Below are 20,192 nucleotides of genomic sequence, written 5' to 3' on the forward strand. Positions count from 1 at the left end.
GCACTTGACACTTTCAAGGCGACGCTCATAACCCAAAGTCATTCTCCACCCCCACACTCATCCCAAACCATTCCCATCCCATTTCCACCCACACCACGGCCCCTTTTTCTGGTGGCCAGCCCGTGCCAGCTTCTCTTCGGTGAGGCCGTGTGCCCCCGCCCCTGGGAAGTCCATGTGTTACGTGAAGCGTTTCCTCATCAAGAGTCAGCCAGCCAGAAATGTGGGCAGAGAGCGGAGAGCAGCATGTTCAGGTTCTGTTTATTATGTCTCACAGCCTTGTTTATAGTCAAGGTGAATGACATTATTCCACTTTGCATGGTAATGAAACAACTCAATGAGGACTCCGTCAGCCAAGCGCTTTATATGGCAGATGAGCTGCTACAAGTCTGTCGTGCACGCTGCGTGACTCAGCTAATGCTACCATGGTTGGAGAGCACACCAAGACCAGCCACCATGTTCTGCACCTGGCAGAGGGGAGGGAGCAGACAGGGCAAAAGGAAGTCAGAACCAAGAAGGGAAAAGTTGATTGACAGGGCCCGGCCCCCAAACCTGGGAAGGCCTCTGGCCCCATCCTGTAGTCTCCCATTTGGTCCACAGCATCTTGTGGAGTCCTGAGAGGCCACAGTAACAGGAAGACATCTCTGCTCTTGGGTTCTTCCTCCACAGTCTCATGCCAAGTGGCACAGGCTTTCGACGACAGGGGTGTCTTTGCCACCTCTCTTGCTTCCAACCCGAAGGGATACAGATTTAAAGAGGGCTGACATTGGCCGATGGAAGGACAGCCTTGGATGGAAAACCGTATTTCCCCTGCCTTCCTTGGAAGTGGCACAGACAGGGTCAGGAGAGTTCTGGGCACTCCTGGGGATGGGAGACCATCTGGCCTCTGAGTGTGCTTCCCATCACCCCTCCTTCTGGTTCATGGAGAAGCAGACACCACACTGACTGCTCTCTTTTCCCCCAGCTCCTTCCCCTGAAGTCTTCCCCATCTCACCCTCCCCAGGCTCTCAGCCCAATGGGATTCATGCCTTTCCCTCCCAGCCCAGCACCTACAGTGCCTGGCCCCTCACTGCGCATAGGAGACGCTCCCAGATTTGTACCCGGAGGCTGGAGCCTGGGCAGGACACCATTTCACAGCTTCAGTTGATTGAGAGCAGCAAGTTCTGGGGCGAGCACCCGAGAGTAAAATCAGCTAGGAACTTTCTGGTTGCCCATCCCGCCTGAGACGAAAGAGGGAATGGTGAGGGCTTAGAGCAGGAACCCAAACCTCACCGTGGCCTTGGAAAAGAAAGCCTCAAAGAGCTTAACATTCCCACGATGTAACGCCCTCCTCTGAGGAATTTGGAAGTTGTGCTACTGCTGTTATCACTACCACACACCTTCACCCACTGCCTGAGTTCCAACTACCATGTCACATGGCCTTGGGGACAGAGGCACAGCCTAACACAAAATGCCCACACACAGGAGTACATGAAAACAAATAGGGGGGAACAGCCCGGGAGGCCAGCTTGGAGGAAGCACTGTGAACAAGGTGGGAAGGTGTGGCAAAACCTCTCTCCATCAAGTCCCCCCCTGCCCATTGTTGGCACACCTGCCGCTCGACAATGCATGTAGCTGGGGCAGAAACGCATGGCCTTTGTATCTCAAAGGAACAAGTCAGACTGAATGGGCACAGAGGCAGCCACCCCAACAGTCAACCTTAGGGCTGGCAGGTTCCTGGTCCCTGCTTGTTTGCATCTGGGTGTGCTCCAGCCCTCTGGGTCCACACTTCGGTGTTTTCTGCTCAGCTGTGTTCCCCTCAGGCCCTAGCTTCCTAACTTGATCTGCTCATTGAACCACCTGTGGGGGGGATCCCTTGGGTCCCGACGCCAACCTGTTCTGGGGTGGGACCTGGACACTTGGGTTGTGAAAACTCGGTAGGTGACTGCAATGAGCAGCCACGGGGTGAGAAGCACTGTCTTAGACTCCTGTCCTTTTTCAAATATACGCACCGGGGAGCTTATTAGAAATGCAGACGTCTGGGTCCCACCCCAGGTCTGTTGGATCAGCATCTCTGGATGTGGACCCTGGGAATTAGCCCTTATAACAGGCTTTTTGAGGGGAGGAATTCCTGGATGCTCATGTTTAATGATAAATACTGCTCGGAGGACCCTTCCTCACAGCAGAGGCGTCCAGGGCTGTGAATGGTGGTCATTGATTGTGTTCTATTTGGTTTGCTGAGGGCAACAGGAAATTCCACACCAGCCCCCAAACAGCTTAACACTCGAGTGGGGCCGAAAGGCCACTCAGGGTGGAGAACAGTCCTCAAAGTCACAGCTCTGCCCGGCCTACTGCCCTGGCTTGCCCTGGGCCTTTGAAGGTCCCGGGCACAGAGCAAACCTCGAGCCCAGGAGGCAGTCCACAGCACAAGCCGGAGCAAAGGAAGACATTAAATGGAAGAAGCGGCCCCGGCAGGTGGCCCAGCTAGCGAGGCGATCAGGGCTTATGGAAGAGGAAATGGAAGAGGTCAGGGATGAGGTATGCTTGGATATTGCTCTAGATGTTGTAAACATTTCTCTTTGTTTTGTCACAGACCAAAATCTGGATTGGCATGACCAAAGTGCCTGCAAGCAGCCATGAGAGCGGAGGGCTCTGTGCCTTTTGTGGGAAGCAAGACATAAAGGTCTGAGGACAGCTCTACCCTTCAGGGAGACCATCTCAGTGGTTACTAGCTTAACGCTCACAATTGTTACACACACACACACACGCACACACACACACACACACTCCATGAGAGTACCATAAATATAGCCATCACATTCCTCTACACACGGCCCACGTACCCTCCCTTAGCAGCAAAATTCGGGATACCCAACCTTGGTCCTTCATACCTCCCCATTGTGGGAGGACGTCACCCTGTACCACGGCACCACCATCTGTAACCTTCACTTCACCAATAGTTGGCAAGAACTCAAGACCCCGGATGAAGCCACCGCACAACACTCTTGTTCAGATTTGTCTCCTGAGGAGAGTGGAAGTGGTAAAAAGGCCCCTCTTAGGACGTTTTATATTTCCATAACTCCATGCTCTTCCGATTTATATGCACCTTGTTTCAGCAGTAGAGTTGGCAGCAGATGTACATTTCGTATGTAAACAATGTTTAAAATACCCTGTTCGAGAATTTGATCATTAAATTAATTCTGGCAGCTTTAGCTAAGGATTTTTGTTTGTTTGTTTTTTTACTGGTGGGGGCAGGGGAATACTACCTGATCTAACTAGGAACCCCCCTTTGAGGCTTCAGAGTTCTTGAACGTGAAATTCCCCAGGGCTCTTCAGCGTGAGAGCTAGGAGGCATGTGTCCTTTCTCCTTGCTGGTTCACACAGACACACAAACTGTCACCTATAGAGACGACGGGCCATGGCAGGGCAGTGGGCCCCACACCGGTGGGACTCAAGTGCCTTCTTGGCCTTGTCTAACTGCAGCCAAGGAAGGATGAGATGCACAAAGTTACTGGACAGGAAGGCAAACACTGGAAGCCCTGCATATTCCAAAAGGCCCATCACCTCCGCAAGAGGAGGATGCTTCTGCCCCCTTTTCAGTCACCTGCATTCTAGAGCTCATGCCTCATCAGGTGCTGTCACATTGAGTCAAGCAGAACGTTCTGAAGATCTGCCGCGACTCCACATCCATCAGCTGTGAATTATCCCAATAGTTCCTCCAGTACGTTCTCTGGGATTGAATCTACCTGGAGACCAGCCTCTTCCGGGGTCCTTCTCTGCTTTCTGGTCTCCCTGACGAGGACTCATCTCCTTGGCACTGCAGGCTTGTGCCACAGTCAGCTTTTCCTTGGGCAGCTAGAGGAGGTTCCATGCACCTCACTCATCCTCCAAGAAAGAGTTTCCTGACACATTACCAAGAGCAGCCCCAGGGTGCCATGAAAACATTTTAGGAAGTTTCTCCACCACCAGATGTTCACAGTGATCTTCTTAGCCTCATGTTCAATCCCCAAATGTCAGAGACCAAGAAGGAAGCTGCTGAATAGCCAAGGTGGCCCTCGCAAGAAGGACCGTTCTACGAAAGCGTGCTCTCAGGAAGCAAGTTAGAGAGTTATAGCCTAAGTTCCCATTCTCTCTCATCATAATTACATGACCTGCATGGAAGGTGGATGGAGAGAGACGGGGAAAGTACTAGACACCGTGAGAGCTGTCTACGCTACGAGAATTCACCTCCCTTGCCAAGCTGTCTGTCATTCTGAGAGATCAGTGATATATGATGCCATAGGGAGGTGAGGGCAGAGACTACATTAAGCAGCAGAAAAGTTATATGGTGTCCTTTTCACAAAAGTCTACTGGTGCTACATTTCCTGATTATTCGTTTTCTGAAAAACTTCTTGATAGAATTGAGGAAGATTTGCAAGCTGTCTCTTTCTTAATAGTGGTTCCACATCCGAAGTCGTGAAGGACATCTTCCAAGACCCTTTCTGGAAGGGTCCGGCAAAGTCAGGGGAGTCTTGTGAATTTCTCAGACTAAGATGGGCAGTGAGCACAGCTTTTCACACCGGTCCTGTGGAAATGGATAAAACAGCCAACTCCATGGAGTTTGCACTTTCTCCCAGAAACCATCTGTCAATGACAATGCTAGAAATCCGGGATTTCACAGAGACCTCTCTCCGAAACTGTGAGAGCACCCAGGACTGGCCATTACACTGTGATAGCAAATCACAAATGTGAGCCAGAGTCTTCTAACTATTCCTCACAGGGATACAGGATGCTAGGGAGTCAGCAATCCTAACCGAGGAGAGTGTGGAAGGGGTGGAAATTGCATTTGCATTATTTACAGATTAGCCCGACCTAGGAAATCTGCCTTCTCAGTGGAGACGACCCAAAGAAGGCATTATGGAGGACAAGCTGCTAAACCAAGGAAGGGTGACAACAGCAACGTGCTCCCGCTAACAAAACACAGACGTGGATACGTGGAACAGCGTCCCAGCTCTGGTGGCTGGATCACGCTTTGGAATGGCCCTTTATCCCCTCCTCACCCCCAGCCTCCCAACCTAAATGCCACTGCTTTTGAACACCTATGACATTTCACATTAGAAGATGGTCTTGGCAGCAAGGGAAGGGGAAAGCTGATGATCTCCGAGAGTCCCCATCTGAGGTCTAACTGAGCCTCCTCTGGCTTTGGGACAGCAAATCTAAGTACATTTTGGACCTCAGGAACCTGGGGTAAGAGTCTTTCTCCATGAGGCTGTGTACTTTCCCCTGGGCTTGGTCAAAGCAAGTTAGGGACGGCTCTTCCATGTTCTTCCTCGTGGCTTCTCTGGTCTGGAAGTCTATGTTTACCTGGAGACACAAATAGAGAGCATGGTCATAGGCTCTCAAGGGCCAAGGCACCCGGCAGCTGGTCCTAGCTATGTAATAACCAGTGACAGCATCTTATATACGTAAGGTTATTCTTGCTTTTCAAGCTGTTTTCATGGAGTTCCTCCCTTTGGGTCCCAGAAAGAATCCTGTGAGGTCTGAAGACCAGACGTTCCTCGTCCTCATTTATAGATAAGGACACGGAAGTAAAGAGACACTAAAACGCTGGTCTAAAATAATATGGAAAGTTAGGAATGCAGCCAAGGCAAACCCCAATTCCCTTAACTCTTAACCCAGAGGCCTTTACAAAGTCAGGCAGAGTTAGACTAGAGACAAGTTTTAATGCTGGTTCCCCAAAGTAAGCTTGCCCTCTTGTCCTTTATTAACTACTAAGAAAACAAACGGCCCTGGGAGAGATATTATTACGAGAACGCACATCTCTCTTCCAAGCATCATTAAAAGAAGCCTACAGCATCCTGGCCACTGACCAAAGACGTCCTGCAGCCCAAGTCAAAGTGTAATTGAAGAGGTCTAGGTATGTAGTGCACCTAAACTCATAGACGGCAAATATTTTTCTTCTCTAAAACCCTCCCAAGTAAAATTTTGTTGTTTATCTCAGAACAGCAGTACACAGAAATCCATTTTCTTCTTATAAGGAATTATAAGTGATCATAAAATAAATTACTGTAATTACTCACTAATAAGCAGTGACAAATATTCAATAGGTGCTTTATCCCTAATACTCAGAGTCGTCTTGAAAGGTAGGTGATGTTATGTCCTTTTACATCAAGAAAAATGTGACTTAGAGAAGCGAGGTAACTTGACCAAGATCACACAGCTCGTAAGTGGTGGGACTGAGACTGGACCCAGATTCCAAAGTGGATGCTCATTCCATGAAACCATGCTGCTTTCCACTCGGACAGCTCACATGGATTCAGTGGCATCCATCCTTGCAGAATCGCTTTAGAAACAGTTCCCTTCAGGCACGTATTTAACTGACAGACAGCTAAAACACGCCTAATGGAGCTCCTTTTATGCAAGCTCTTGGCTCTGCCCCTTAAAATGATCCCCTTTTCATCAAGAGCCATCAGAAAGAGCAGTGAGGCTCAGTTCCAAAGAAAGTCCCCACCACGCCTGGCTCAAACCCCCACAAGGAGGGAGCTGTGAGCCCAGGGCCATGGACGGAGGTCTGACAAGATGCTTGCCACCACCAACACACCTCCCTCGGCGCCTGTACGTCCACAAACTCCTCAAAGATCCTATGGGCCTTGGAGACCAGTTTTGCAGTTGACCTGGTCTTCTTGTACTCCTCACAGGCCAACCAGAACTCCAAGTTCTCCTCGCTGAACTCCGTCTTCAGGAAGGCGCGGAAGGCAGCCACCCCACCTGTGCATATGGAGGGAGGTGGAGAAGAAGAGAGACAGGGAGACGCTTAAGCTCAAGAACTGAGAAGAAAGAGAAAGGTAGTAATAACGTGAAAGTGGCTCTGACCATCTTGCCCCCCGGCTCCTCCTCCACATCCTCGTGAAGACTTTAAGCTTCTAGACACACAAGTTCTCCTAGAGGCAAGCCCGGCTCTTTACTCAAGGATCATAGTGATATGAAGGGGAAGTGTTTAGGAAACCACAATAATAACAAGTATGGGAAGGCCTGGTCACGTCTAATCAGCCCTCGGTGGCCACTGCCTATCCCCAAATGCAGAGTTGGCTGTCCCCTGGGTCTACTGGGTGAGTCTGTGTTTCTAATTAGTCCAAAGTAATGCATGTAATCCATTCCTTAACCCTAATCCAAGTGAGCCACCCTGATAAAACAATCTTATAAAACGAACTAGAAGGAGGTGTGAATTCCTCAGGGCAAATCCATCACTACTACCAGAATAATGTCCGAAAATAAACAGGTGCTGAAATTTAGCTGGCAATGCCATTCTGATTATACGGACACAGTTCCCAGCCTTTTTTAAAACACCTCTGAGGCGCTGTGTTTTAATGGTGTATGCCATTGATCGTTTACTTGAAAAGATCTTGCCTATCAAATTATGTGTTTTAACTAAGATTATCATTTTTGTACTAAATGAGTTCACAATTAGTACACCCTTTCATTTTTATTAATCAATGCCATTCCTATTGCTAAACAAAGTATCCAACCAGAATAAGATGAGCAGCGTTACCACATAGATTTGGAAAGGGGAATAACCTTCACTGATAACCTACGCATTCAGTTAATGTTTTTATTTTACAATATTTTTTATGAATTATTTTAATCCTTAACACATGCTTCTCTAACTGAATACCTGTGATAGTTTTCTACAAAACACTCTCTGGGAAGGACAGATACAGCCTAGTATAAAGAAGTCACTGCATTAATGAAAAATGACTCCAGCTATAATGTTTTACTTCTTTTCTAAAATTCATTAGGGGGGCAATATGTTAACAGTTCTGAATTCTGGGGGATGGGACAACCTGAGCATCTGAGGGCCACCGATATGCAGCAAGACAGGGCACCACTGCCCAGGGTCATTTGCTGGATTGGTGGCACCATGCTGTTGATGTATTTAACTGTTCGTTTCTACTTTTCTGAAACATTTTTATTTCTCTTAATTAAAAAGTCATTGTTTAACAACACTATGGTGGTTACCAGAGGGAAAGGTAGGTTGGGAGAGGTAAAAGAGGGTAAAAAAGATCAAATATATGGTGATGGGAGAAGACTTGACTTTGGGTGGTGAACACACAATGCAATACACAGATGATGTATTATACAATTGCACACTTAAAACCTATACCATTTTGTTAACCAATGTCACTCCAATACATTGAGTAAAAACTTTTAAAAAGTCATTGTTTATCTTTATCTTTCAATGTAGACGTCTTAATGTCCATGCTAGAACAATAGTCAAAAAAGCCAAAACTTTTAATTGCAAAAGACACAAACTTGAGAGAGAAACGGGTTTTGATGGGACTCCCTAAGCTAAATTTTAAATCACAAAGAAATCTAAGTTTGGAGGTCTGAGCTGAAAGTGTCTAACAAAACTAGGGATGGCCATGAAATTAATCACCCCAGCCATGATATTTTTGAGAATGAAGGGGGCACTTCTGTTAATTACATGAGAACAATGGACAAAAACCATGACCACCACAGGCAAAAACCGGGACATGTGGTCACCTTAATTCTAAGACAAGGAAAATGGTGAAATCAGAATATGATGTAAGCTTGTTTCCCATCAGACAGGGTGGAAATAAAATTGTTCCTGTGCCAGGCAGGGAAGGAGGAAAAGAGTAACAGTTTAGACTCAAATAAGAAAAAGTTCTGCTCAGGGCCCCACCCAACCTCATTCCTACATTGGGTTCAAGACCCTGAGAGGAGGGAGTAGAAACCCCAGATAAATTGAGAATCAAACTGAGTGTTAAACAGTGACATGGCAATGGTTCGGCAGAGAGATGACCTGAGACTCATTCATTCAACTCAATTTTTTTTTTTAAACTGCTAAGGTACAAAGTACTATTTAAAGTCTTGGGATACATCAGAGAACAAATCAGAAAATCTCTGCCCATAAAATCCCTCATAATGCTCTTTTTGCCGCCCCTTGTCCCCTCCAAGTTCTCAAAGACGAGGTCCAGAAGTTGCCACAGGCTCTGAGGAACTCGGATTTGAGAGCTAACCTGCCTGCCAGGAGATCACCACTTTGGCAGAGGTTCCAGACATGTTGGATGGAAAACCACCTACAGCTGTGGAAGCCTCTGAGGAGACAGTGCCCCTTAAAACCTTAGGGGGTGGTGGTGCTGGTTCAGCAAGGTGGCCTCTTAGTGGTGGCCAGTCCACTCATCGATGCAGGACAAGAGCCATGGATACTGTCAGTGGCCCCAGGACCTGAGGACCACAGGCTAGATTCACCTCCCTCCGCAACCCATTGCCTTTCCACTGTAGTCAGGGAGCGGAAAGGAAAGGATGGCGGAAGGACCCTAACACACTGCATTTACCGAAAACAAATGCAAAGTGACTTCGAAGAATAACTTGGAAGAGCCTGTTTTGTTTTGTGTGTTTTTTAATTCTTTTTTTTTTCTTTTTAATTTGAAGAGCCTGTTTTTAAACCAGCAGCGATTTAATTCCTTGAATGGGAAAGTTCATTTGTTGTTTGTGTTAGATTTTGTTTTGTTTTTCATCAAGCAAAAACAGATGCTTGCAAGCAAGCTGACTCTAGTTCCAGATAAAGAAAGAAAATTACCTTTCTGCCTCCCTCCGTGGTATTAGGGAAGATAACCCAGTGAAGGAAGGAAGGAAACTGGCCTCATGCTACACGAGCTACAGGCGTTCTCTCTTTTCATGTCTCGGCTTTGTTGGGTCTTCACGTGATTAAAGAGATAATACCTGCAAAGTGCTCTCAGGGATGTTGCTTTACTTCTTCCCACTTTACAGGAGACTGATGCTTAGAGAAGCGGCTTGACTGAGGTCGCTCTAGTGATAGTATGTAGCATTAGATCTCTACAAGGTATAGTAACTCCCAGTTAAACACAGCAATAATACCATCTCCATTCGTTCTTTCACCCATTATGTGACCCAGTCGTTATGCTAGGCGCTAAAAACAGGCACAATTAAGCTCTCACAGTACCTGCAGTGAAAGGGCAATTTGAGCCAAGAAAACACAATTATGGTAATCCTGGTACATACGATAAGTGATATGATAGGGAGAGTGTAGGTTGTTGTGAAAGTACCCAGGAGGGACGCCTGAGCCAGACCTGAGGAGGAAAGGGAGGACAGGCAGGAGGAAGAAGCTTCTAAGCTGAGATGTGAAGTTGGAGAGGGAAGCTGAGTGACAGAGGGACAGGGAAGATGGGGAAGAGAATTGCAGGAAGGGGGATCCACGTGAGCAAAGGCCTGGAATTAAGACACTCTAAGTAACCAGAACTAGTTTAGTAAGACGAGTGTTTCATTTAATAATGGTAAAAATTATCGAGCCTACTTATAGGATAGACATACACCAAGACGCCTGTGGAAGAGCCAGAGAGATAGCATGACATGTACCACGGAAAGCTGGGGAGAGAACGTTTCAAGATGGAGGAAGTGGCCTCTGCTCCAGTGCTACCCAGAGGTCAAGATACGAGCAGACAGGGTCTGAGAAGTGGTCATTAGATTCAGTGGCAAGATTCGGCAACCCCTGGCAGGAACAATCTTCGTGGTATCATAGGGGCTCTTGCCATAGGGGGGTAAGTATAGTGGTGCATGAGGGGAGGAAGTAGAAGCAGTTAATTCAGATGTCTCTTGCAAGAAGGGAGGAGAAAGGTCAGACCTCATAGCTGGAAGGAAATTGGAGGTCAGAAAAGAGGGTTTTTTTTGGTTCTTTGGGGTTTTCTGTGGGTTTTTTTTTTTTTTTTTTTTTTTTTTTTTTTTTTTTTTTGGTAAGGTCATCGTGAGTATGGTTAAATGTTGATCTAATCATAAAAGAGCTGTTGAGCAGGAGGAATTGAAGTTAAAGGAAAGAGTTTAATTGGTAACATGTTGCCCTAGGAAGGTAGAACAGAATTATGATGGAGAGAAAGAGGGAAGGCTGCCTGTGGATGCAGGGAAGTTTCTAGTTTAGGTGCAAAGTTTCTAGTTTCTAGTTTAGGACAAAGGAGCTCCTATCTAATTGTAGCTGGACAAGGTGGTAGGACTTAGGGAGTGCAAGATTTTGTTTTTATTGATTGAGTTAGGATTTGGGGCAGGGAGTTTTATTTATTTCCAATAGGCCATGCTTTTTTGCTGGGGATTTTACAAACACCAGCTCCATTGATTTTCACGGTGTCACTCTCATTTTCCATAGGAAGAAACTAAAGCTTACAGAAGGCAGATAGATTTCCCACTTACACAGCTGGCAAGAAGAGCCATGTTTCCCTACCAGGTCTATACGACTGCAAAGCAAGAAATTTCCAGATGTGCTTGCAGGCAGAAGAAAAAGAGCAAGATTAAAGAGGCAAAAGTGTAGCATCTGGAAGAGGCAAATTCTAGAGAAGGAGAGAGATTAAGAAGTGGAAGAACTTGTCTTCCTTAGAATCAAAAGGAGAGAAAATAGGGGTGCGGATGAAGCTAGAGAGAAATGGTCAGGGAAGGGATGGCTTGGAGATGCAGCAAGTTGATCTGACCTTATAAATTTGGGGAGTAGGAGGTCTGCCTCCATGTGCTAGGTTTTGGGGAGAAGGTACGAGTAAGACAGATAAAGTCACCACCTCCCAGAATTCACAAGCTAGTCTCTTGTAACAGACATTAAGCAATAATTTTAAGTAATTAACTGAATAATTACAAGTAAAGTGTGTGGGGGATACTTAAGAATAGAGAGTTTGGAACGGCTACTTTGGGAAAATGAATCAGAAGAAACAGGCAAACAATTGTAAAGGCCTAGAATTTAGTTCCTGGAGAAGGTTACGATGCACCAGGAAGGGAGCAAAGACTTTTAGTTGTGAGGTGTACCCATCACTCGAAGAGAGGGGCACCAGTTCTTGGCTGGCAAGTGAAACTTGAACCTGAACAAAAGCAAGGATTTAGGACCTGGCAGTTAGAACACTGAAGAAGGGAAGAAGGATACACAGGAAGTTAAAAAAAAAAAGTTGAAGCGAGAAATGGAAAAAAGAACCACCCCAGGCGTTTACTGAGTCCTTACTTTGGGCCAGGTGCCACACCCAGTGTTTTATGGTCCCTGTCGCATTTGCTCCGCAGAGCAAAGTGGTAGCGTAGGTCCTAATATGTTGCCATTTTGTGGGGAGAACAATGAAGCATAGAGAAGTTAAATAGGTCAAGGTCATATGGTGAGTAAATGGCAAGGATGCCAATCTACAAAGCCAGCATCCTTATGTGAGTTGGGGGTCCAGTGTGTGCGGGGGTGGGGCCCGCTCCATGCTTGTGCCAGTGATGCTGGAGGGGAGGGGAGGGAGTGCCAGGGCACCATGTGATGGGAGGAAGTGAAAAGTCACCGAGGAAGGCGGAGGAGTATCTGAGAGTAGAAGAACACCACAGAGGCAAAGATGGGCATGGAAGTACCACTCAACCGAATTAGATCGAAAGCAGTTGAGACCATCTCAGTGGGGATGGGGATTTGGAGTAAAACGCCTGGTGAACGCATACCCAGCCCGCGACTGTCTGGCAGTTTCACTGAGGCAGCCTACCGAAACTTGCCCATTCCACGTGGGGCGGGAGCACCTCTGTCTCAGTCGGGAGCACCGGTTCTGATCAGAGGCAACCCTATAATTAGCCTATATAAGGTTCTGACCTTAGACAGTGCATTCAACTTCACTGAGTCTTAGCATCCTCATCTGTGAAGGGGGAGGGTTGCATGTGATGACCTCTCCCAGGTGCAGTTGGCACTCTGCTCTGTGTCCCCGTCGTAACTTCGATGCGCCTGCATCAGACACAGCTATCAGCTGCGTGTTTGACATCCCCCTCCTCATCCACATCGTCACCGTCATACATGGAGGACATGCCCCAGGCCAAGGTCTACACGGTCCAATCTACATACAAGTATATCAGCCCACTTCATCCTTACACCAACGCTATGATCAAGGCTGAGGTGCTGGAGCCAGGGTTTGAGTCCTGTGCGGCCTTGACATCTCAAAGCCCACGTCTTCCATCTTGGAGAGTTTAAGCTAAATGTCTGTGGTCATGTGGGCCGGTAAGAGGTGGAAAGTAGATTTACGCATATCTGAGTGACCTCAGAGCCCACAGTGCCTGTCTATCTTCTGGATCATTGGTGGGCCCCACATTGTCATTTCTGCAAAGGAGGGATGGACAATGAATGACCCCAAATGAGACAATCATGCTGAAAGTATACCACAGCAGGGCAAATATGCCATTTGGCTTACAGAGCTGAGGAGTCTCCCACAGCAGGACATCCGCCATCACCTTCTCTGAGGCCACTAGGTACCACAGATAACCTGGAATCTGCCTTCACTTTCTTCCTTCCCTTCCCATAGCACTGACACCCACTCAAAGCATCCTTCCTGAGATGCAGCGTCACGTCACAGAGCAGACAGGCACATTCCCCAACGGTGGCCCGGGCACGCTATAACAAAGCATGGCTGAATGATCTTGTAAAGCTGTCTGCTCTTTCAGGCACCCTCCCCCAAAACGTGGTCACCTGTATTACCAGGGCAGGCTTCCAAGGGAGTCGGAGGGGAACCAAAGCAAGTACATCATTTGAAATTTGCCAGAGATTTCAAGGGAAGAGCTTAAGGAGAGATGGGGAAGAAGGGGAGCATGGCCTGGGAGGGTCTGGACCTGAGAAGCAGCAGCATCTAGATAACAGATTATGGCAAAGACTCTGAAAAGCTCACAAAGTCTTGCACAGACGGGCCTGCCCACAGCCCTCCTCCTCTGCTTGCCCACCCCTCTCAGCACCAACCTCCCTGCTCCCTTTCACATTCCCAGGGTGGGTGCTGAACAAGGCTGACGGAGAGTCACTGTGCAAAGAGAAACCATTGGGTAACAATGGACTTGCAAAGGGGTGGAAAGCCCCCCAGGGCTGCAGGACCCCTTCCCGTTCCCAGAGCAGATGGCCTCAGAGGGCTTCTGCATACAGACCATTTGTCCTTACCTGGCCCACCTTTCCTGTTTATGTGACCAGCAAAGGGATTGCACGGGACCAGAGCCCTCAGAATTTCTTCTTCCCATCTGTGTCCTCTCCTCCCCCTTTTATCGCTTCCCACCTTTTCCCAGTAAGTTTTCACCTGGTCCTCTCCCTCACCCCTCAGCAGCTTTTCCTGCCCCCTCCCTTTTCTTCTGTCCTCTGTCCCTTTTCACCCCCTTTTCCATCTTTCCCTTTCTCTCAACCAGGACCCACCCCTCTTGCTTGTTCTTAAACTGCAGTTGGTCCAAACATGCAGGATGCTGGTTTATCTCTGAAAGGCTCATCGGCTTCTCCTGGCATCTTTCAGAACGACCTGCTTTGCTTAGCTGTGCTTCCCCTGTCAGAGCCCTGAGGCATCTGGCACCATGCCCCCCAGACACTACTCCCTCCTCTATACCAAGGGACCTGGAGTTCCCCTCCATCTCATCCCCACAGATTCCTGGCAGGTAGACAGTGACTTTTCTCTGATCCCTGAAGCTATTCTGCCTGGGATTGTGGCCTAACACACACTAGCTAAGTGTGACCTTGGGCAAGACACTAGGCTCTCTGTGCCTCAGTTTCCCCATCAGTGAAATGCGGATCCTGACTGCACGTGCTCCGTGGGACTGTGGCGATAATCCTGTTTACGTAACACATGGAAACAGCACACAGAGCCTGACATTCAGACGGTGCGTGTTCCCCACGTGTTTGTGACCATTACGCCTCCACTTCAGTGGTTTAGGGAGTCATCATCCAGAACATGGCCTGACTGGCGCCAAAGGAACAATGCTGGTCACTTAACGTGGTGGGTGGTGAACAATTCGTGAAACTGGGAGAGAAGCACGGGGACCTGCCTGTTTTTCATTCCATGTCTTCCTTTCACTTCGTAGGACTCGCTAAGAAGTCCAGGCTCTAAGACTGTTACCCCATTTTTTTGAAGGTGCCTCTCTAGTCGCAGGAGGGAAAGGCTGTGTCCAGAATTCCTGGGACACTGGGCAGAATATTTGCGTCCTCCTGAGCAATCTCCAAAAACACATGCTGTGGCCACACATGTTACCGGCTGCTGGCATTCTCCCTCCAGTTCTTTGATGCAGGGTGCTTACATAAGGAGAGAAACTGGGTCACTATGAATGAGCAGTGCAGCTGGTGCAGCACGGAAGGTGGCGTAGGTAACAGTTCAAAGTCCAGGAGCCCTGATTTAGCTGGAATCGGGGCTGGGCTGGAGTCTAGCTCAGTTCCCAGGTTTGGAAAAATACGAGCTCACAGGAATGATTTTTTTTTGCCTCCCTTTTTTTGAGCTCTCTGTTTACCAAAGTGAAGTCTCAAAGACCAGAGTCCTCATGCATCCCTGATCAATTGGAAAAAATAAACTGGTGAATGAGTTCCAAGGTCAGACAGAGGACACGTGTCAAATCCAGCATACGTGGACTAATCGTGAAGTCAAAACCGCTTTCATGCAGAACCATGTTCACTAATTTGAAATTTGTGATGAGATTAGCATAAGAATCAAAGCCTTTCTTTTGTGTTATCTATAAAATAAACAAGTAAATATTTGTTTTGAAACAAATAACTAGGGCTCAGCGAGATCTAGGTAGGGAGATTGTTTAGAGAACCAACTATTTCCAGTTACTGGCATTTACTGGCAAGCAATTGGTCTGCTAATTATACCTCTGTCTTGTAGTAACATAATTTTATTCAATGATCTCTCCTCTGTTAGTGTATATAGAGCAAGATGATATATTATAAGAGTAGTAGGATGTGATGGTAGTGACAGCCTTTGAGCCAGAAGGACACAGGAGATCCTGTCACCAAGGAAATGGTGATACTCTGAGGTTACCTGGGTTCTATTCCCAGGACATGGTAGAAGACTAAGGACAGCCTCAGTCTTACAACGCCCATTCCAAAGTTCTTTCCTATTTTATCACCCAGAAGCTGAGGCAAATAACAGAAAGAAGCAAGCTACAGCCTGTAGCTGCAACTATTATAAGACATAAGCAAGGAGTTTTCCATTAATGGGGAGGCATCCGAGATGTGCTCCTGATACAGTGAAAGTGTAGCATTCACAAGTGACTTTTTTAATACCAGAGAAGTATTATAAAACCCCATGTCCACCAGTCCACAGTCTGAAAGACTGCAAAAGTTAAGTGTCCAGGGATATTTGTCTTGTTGGTTTGATACAGAAAGACCACAGGGACTCTCAAAAGGGGCATATATCAGATTTACCTTCCGGGCTTTTAAAAACAACATCCCTAGAGGGGTTCTCTTACACGTATTGAGGGGAAATTGGGAAGCGATAAGGAAAGGCTGCCAAAACTTCATGAGGCAAAGAGGGTGAGGTATTATGGAATTTGCATAGGCCCAACTGTGATTCTACTACAACCCCACCCTACCCCCAATGTTCAGCCTCAAGCTGTCTGTGGGCACAAGTTGCTGATGCCATCGCTAGCATATGGGAAGCACGAGACGCCTGTTTCCTCAATGAATTTAATGTTGTGTTATCAGGAAAACAATAACAAGAGTTTGCTCGTATGAAGCCCCGCTAGGTACAATTTATCACGGTTAGCAGCTCACAACCATCATCCCATTTAATTCTCATGACAACTTGACAAGCTAAATCTTATTGTTCCCCTTTTACAGGTAAAGGAAATGAGGTTTACAGAGGTTATGTAATTTGCCAAGGTCACATAGCTGGTCATTGACAGAATGGGTGGGGGAGGCCGGTCCAATTGCTTTCCTTCAAACTTTTTCCAACAAACTTTTCATAGTTGCCTTATATGTCCCAGGCACTCCTCTCAAGGCTAAGTGCACCCACATTCCTGGATGCTAGTAAAAAATTACAATAGGGTAGAGAGGATGGCATATCTCTTTCTAACACTTATCCTCAAATTACCCGGACAGCGCGCCTACCATATTTATTTCCTGTGAACACCCTCCAGCGTACCTGCTACAAATGTAGAATCTGCCACACACAGATGACCTACCATCAAAGGAATGTGCTGCCTGAGAACTTTGGAAAGCTGCGATGCAGTCTTTAGTATGTTTCTTGGAAAGCACAGACCACCTGCCCCACCATGGCTCAGGCTCATGGTTGTACTCGCTTGTATCTCAGAGAAGTGCTTCCCAAGCTTCAGTGGGCATACACATTACCGGGGGGCTTGAGGAAAAACAGATTGCTGGGCCCTTACCTCCAGAAATGCTGATTCAGTAGGTGTAAGGGAGAACCCAAGCATTTTCATTTCTCACCAGCTCCCAGCAGCTACTGGTGCTGCTTTCCTTGGATCACACTTGGAGTTAATCTCTTCTAGAAACTTTTTGGCTTGGAGAGGGATATGGGGAGAGCTGTGCAGTGAATGGAAACCTGATTGTTAAACTGTATATTCTAGAGCTAAAGACCAATAGAATGAATAATTATGGGATTTCATGAGCTGGTAATTTTAGTGTTTGTTTGTTTGTTTTGGGTTTTCTGTTTGGTTGCTGTGTGACCAGGTCAAGTCATTATATTTTTCTATATCTTAACCGTGATCCCAAAGGAAGCTAATTTTTTTAAATTAAAAGCTTCTTTATTGGTCTTTTCTCAGAGATGGATACTGACTCTGAAAACGCAAAAGAGCTTTCAATTGTACTATTGCACTAACCTAGCCTTCCCTGGGTCTGGTGGGGACAGGTCAGTAGTGACCCTCCATGCTCCATGCAAACAATGAAACAAAGCTAAGGCCAAAGAGATGGCCAGGTGAGGTGCTCTGTCATCTAGGTGTGGGATCAGGCTGAAACGGGTGAGTGGAAGAAGGAAGGAGCCCTGCTTACACCTTCACCTTAAAACTGGAATGAATCCACCTTTTATGTCCAAAGAAACCAAAGGAAGCATGGAACGAGGGAGGGAGGAGGGAAGGAAGAAGAGAAAAAGGAAGGAAGGGTAAATTGATTCAAATTAAAGACTGAATGTCCCACTGAAAGCTGGACAAATAACAAGCATATGCCTTACCCTCATGAGGAATAAAAGCAGAAGACACACTATTTTGGGCCTGCTCCCCAGCAGCCTGTCAGAAAAGGTCTCCCACAGCCTGGGAGCCTTCACTCTCTCAGGTATGAGCTATAGAGGTAGAAATGCTTCTGGGTGTCCACACACACACCCTGGGGGGCGGGCGACATGCACAATTCAGACACCAAGTCTAATCGTTACTGGATGAACAGGAAAATGATGCCAAGTTAATGCACATTAGAAATCCTGTCTTATCTAACGAAGCCATCAGCAATTTTAATTTCATTTTTCATTTGTTAGTTAAAGAAGAGAATGAGAGAGCACTGAACAAGTGATTATTTCCCAGCCCTCAGTGGGTGCTTCTTCAGCTTTGTACTGTGGTTGTCAGCAAATGTGACAGGAAATAAAACTGCTCCAAATATTTGCCTTCCAGATATTTTTTATTCTCAGATTTAAAAAATAGCAAAGTTGCTTTCTTTCCAACCTCCCTGCCCCAAGAGTGGAATCTGTGAGGTGCTCCCTAGACAGTGGGACCCTGCCAAGGACCAAGGAGAGGAGAAGGCATCATAACACAGGTGGCTTAGCCCCTCTTCTGGTTGCTCCAGCCTCTTGAGTTTTCTTGTAGTTTCACATAACCCTGCAGGGCAGCGCTGACTCAAACCCCCTGCCCGAGACAAGTAGTTATAGCCGAACCTCAGTGGTTTCTATAGACAGCATTTTAGAACAAGAGGGATCGAACCTCTGAGATGTCCTACTCCAGATCTTTCACTGTAGAAATGAGGAAGCAGCTTTTCCAAGAAGACGGAGGGATTCTGTCAAGTCCTCCCAGCATGTGGGTAGCAGAGCTGGGTCAAAATCTGACTACCAGCCAAGGTTCGTCTTAACTGTGCAGAAACATGTTCCCCGATGAAATGGAAACAATGCTCTCAACTAAAAGCACCCTTCTGCTCCCAGAAGGGAGGACTTCTAATATGGACAAGATGGAATTTAGGAGGAGCAAGCACTGAACGTCCAGATTCTATCAGAAACCCTGAAGCCCCTTTGTCTGTAGCCAGCACGTGGCATTATCTGTGGTGTTATTTGTATGCGTGTCTGTTTTTCTCAGGAAGTTGCGTTGCCCACCAGGGAGGGATTATCCTGTTCATCAACCAACCAATGGCTTAGCATAGATTTTGTACATAATGAACACTCGATACACATTTTTTTAAAAAGAAATGAGTGCCCAAAACACCGGCAAAGCAGGGATGGTAAAGACGTTCTGTAGACTCAGAATAGGAACAAAAATAATTATCTGAACTCAGGGAGGACAGCTGCCTAGGTGTGGAGAATTACCAGGGAGTAAGTTCTCAACTAACGCACATTTTTCTGGGGCCCTGTCATTCAGTGATTCTCCTTTCTTTTTAGGACATTTTGTTGTCTTAATTGAAAGCCCGGTACACCTCTGATCAACCATTGTCCCTCCTAAGGGACCAGCACACACGCAATCCCTTCGGAAAAGCTTAATCAACCCTAATTGAGTCACAACACTAACCTAAATTAATTAGACTTTTAGAAAGTTGTTAACGCTCTCCAAGGTAACCTGGGCTCCACAGCCTTCACGGGGAGTAAATGTTCATATTCTAAAACCTTGAAATTCTGCCAGTGACCCCTGAATAAAGACCCCTTTCTTCTCACAGATGTTTACTCCACTGGCTTTTTATTTCCAAACTAAACAGAAATGAAAACAGAACATCGGGCTTCAAGAAGCATCACGGAATTTCTAAACCCAAAAAAGCCTATTTCTGTAGTTTATTTCCCAAGAAGCAATCTGGTGCCAGCTTCTCACCCCTTGGTGGAATCCCCATCTCAGAAGAGTGTTACTGAATTCCTGGAAACCAAAAGCATCCCTAACAGAAGCAGGACCAAACGTCTTCAGGTCGAAAAGTCATTGAATCAAATAAAAGGAAACTTCTTAAATCTCCAGGCCTTGCCACTGCAGCAACCCAAATATCCCCGAAGCTTCCATCCATTCATTTTACCACCCAAAACTGTCTCAATAATGGCTTAACATTACTAATTGGCATCAAAGTTTGCAACCTTATTCTCCAGGCACCTTTATTTTGCATTGGATAAATAAAAGCATCATTTAAGAAAATACCACCATATTCTTACAAAACACCTTTGAGCCGAGAACCAAAAACTATCCAAAGGGGTCCTCCTATGAAGATTCTCGTATCCAGGTGACAGGTAGCACACAGGTATTTCTAGCCCCTTTTCAGAATGAGGAAACAGCCTCAGGGATTTGTACTAAGTGAGTCAGTCATGAGTCTG

At 46.7% G+C, this 20,192-nt stretch overlaps 1 protein-coding gene across 19 annotated transcripts in view; it reads right to left on the bottom strand.

The window, feature by feature from the left end:
- Positions 1–239: 239 nt before the first annotated feature.
- The window catches only part of RGS8 (regulator of G protein signaling 8), a 40,271-nt gene continuing 20,318 nt past the window's right edge, over positions 240–20,192 (bottom strand). For all 19 annotated transcript variants that reach the window (XM_074322515.2, XM_088801618.1, XM_088801623.1 and 16 more), the window contains 2 exons: positions 6,557–6,723; positions 240–5,319 (listed from right to left, as the gene is read on the bottom strand). In XM_074322515.2, the coding sequence (XP_074178616.1) occupies positions 5,137–5,319; positions 6,557–6,723 (350 nt within the window). In that variant the 3' untranslated portion in view covers positions 240–5,136. The remainder of the gene's footprint in view (positions 5,320–6,556; positions 6,724–20,192) is intronic.

Source organism: Rhinolophus sinicus, chromosome 11 (assembly GCF_057876585.1).
Source record: "Rhinolophus sinicus isolate RSI-liver-muscle chromosome 11, RSI-T2T, whole genome shotgun sequence".
In the NCBI taxonomy this organism is placed as follows: Eukaryota; Metazoa; Chordata; class Mammalia; order Chiroptera; family Rhinolophidae; genus Rhinolophus; species Rhinolophus sinicus.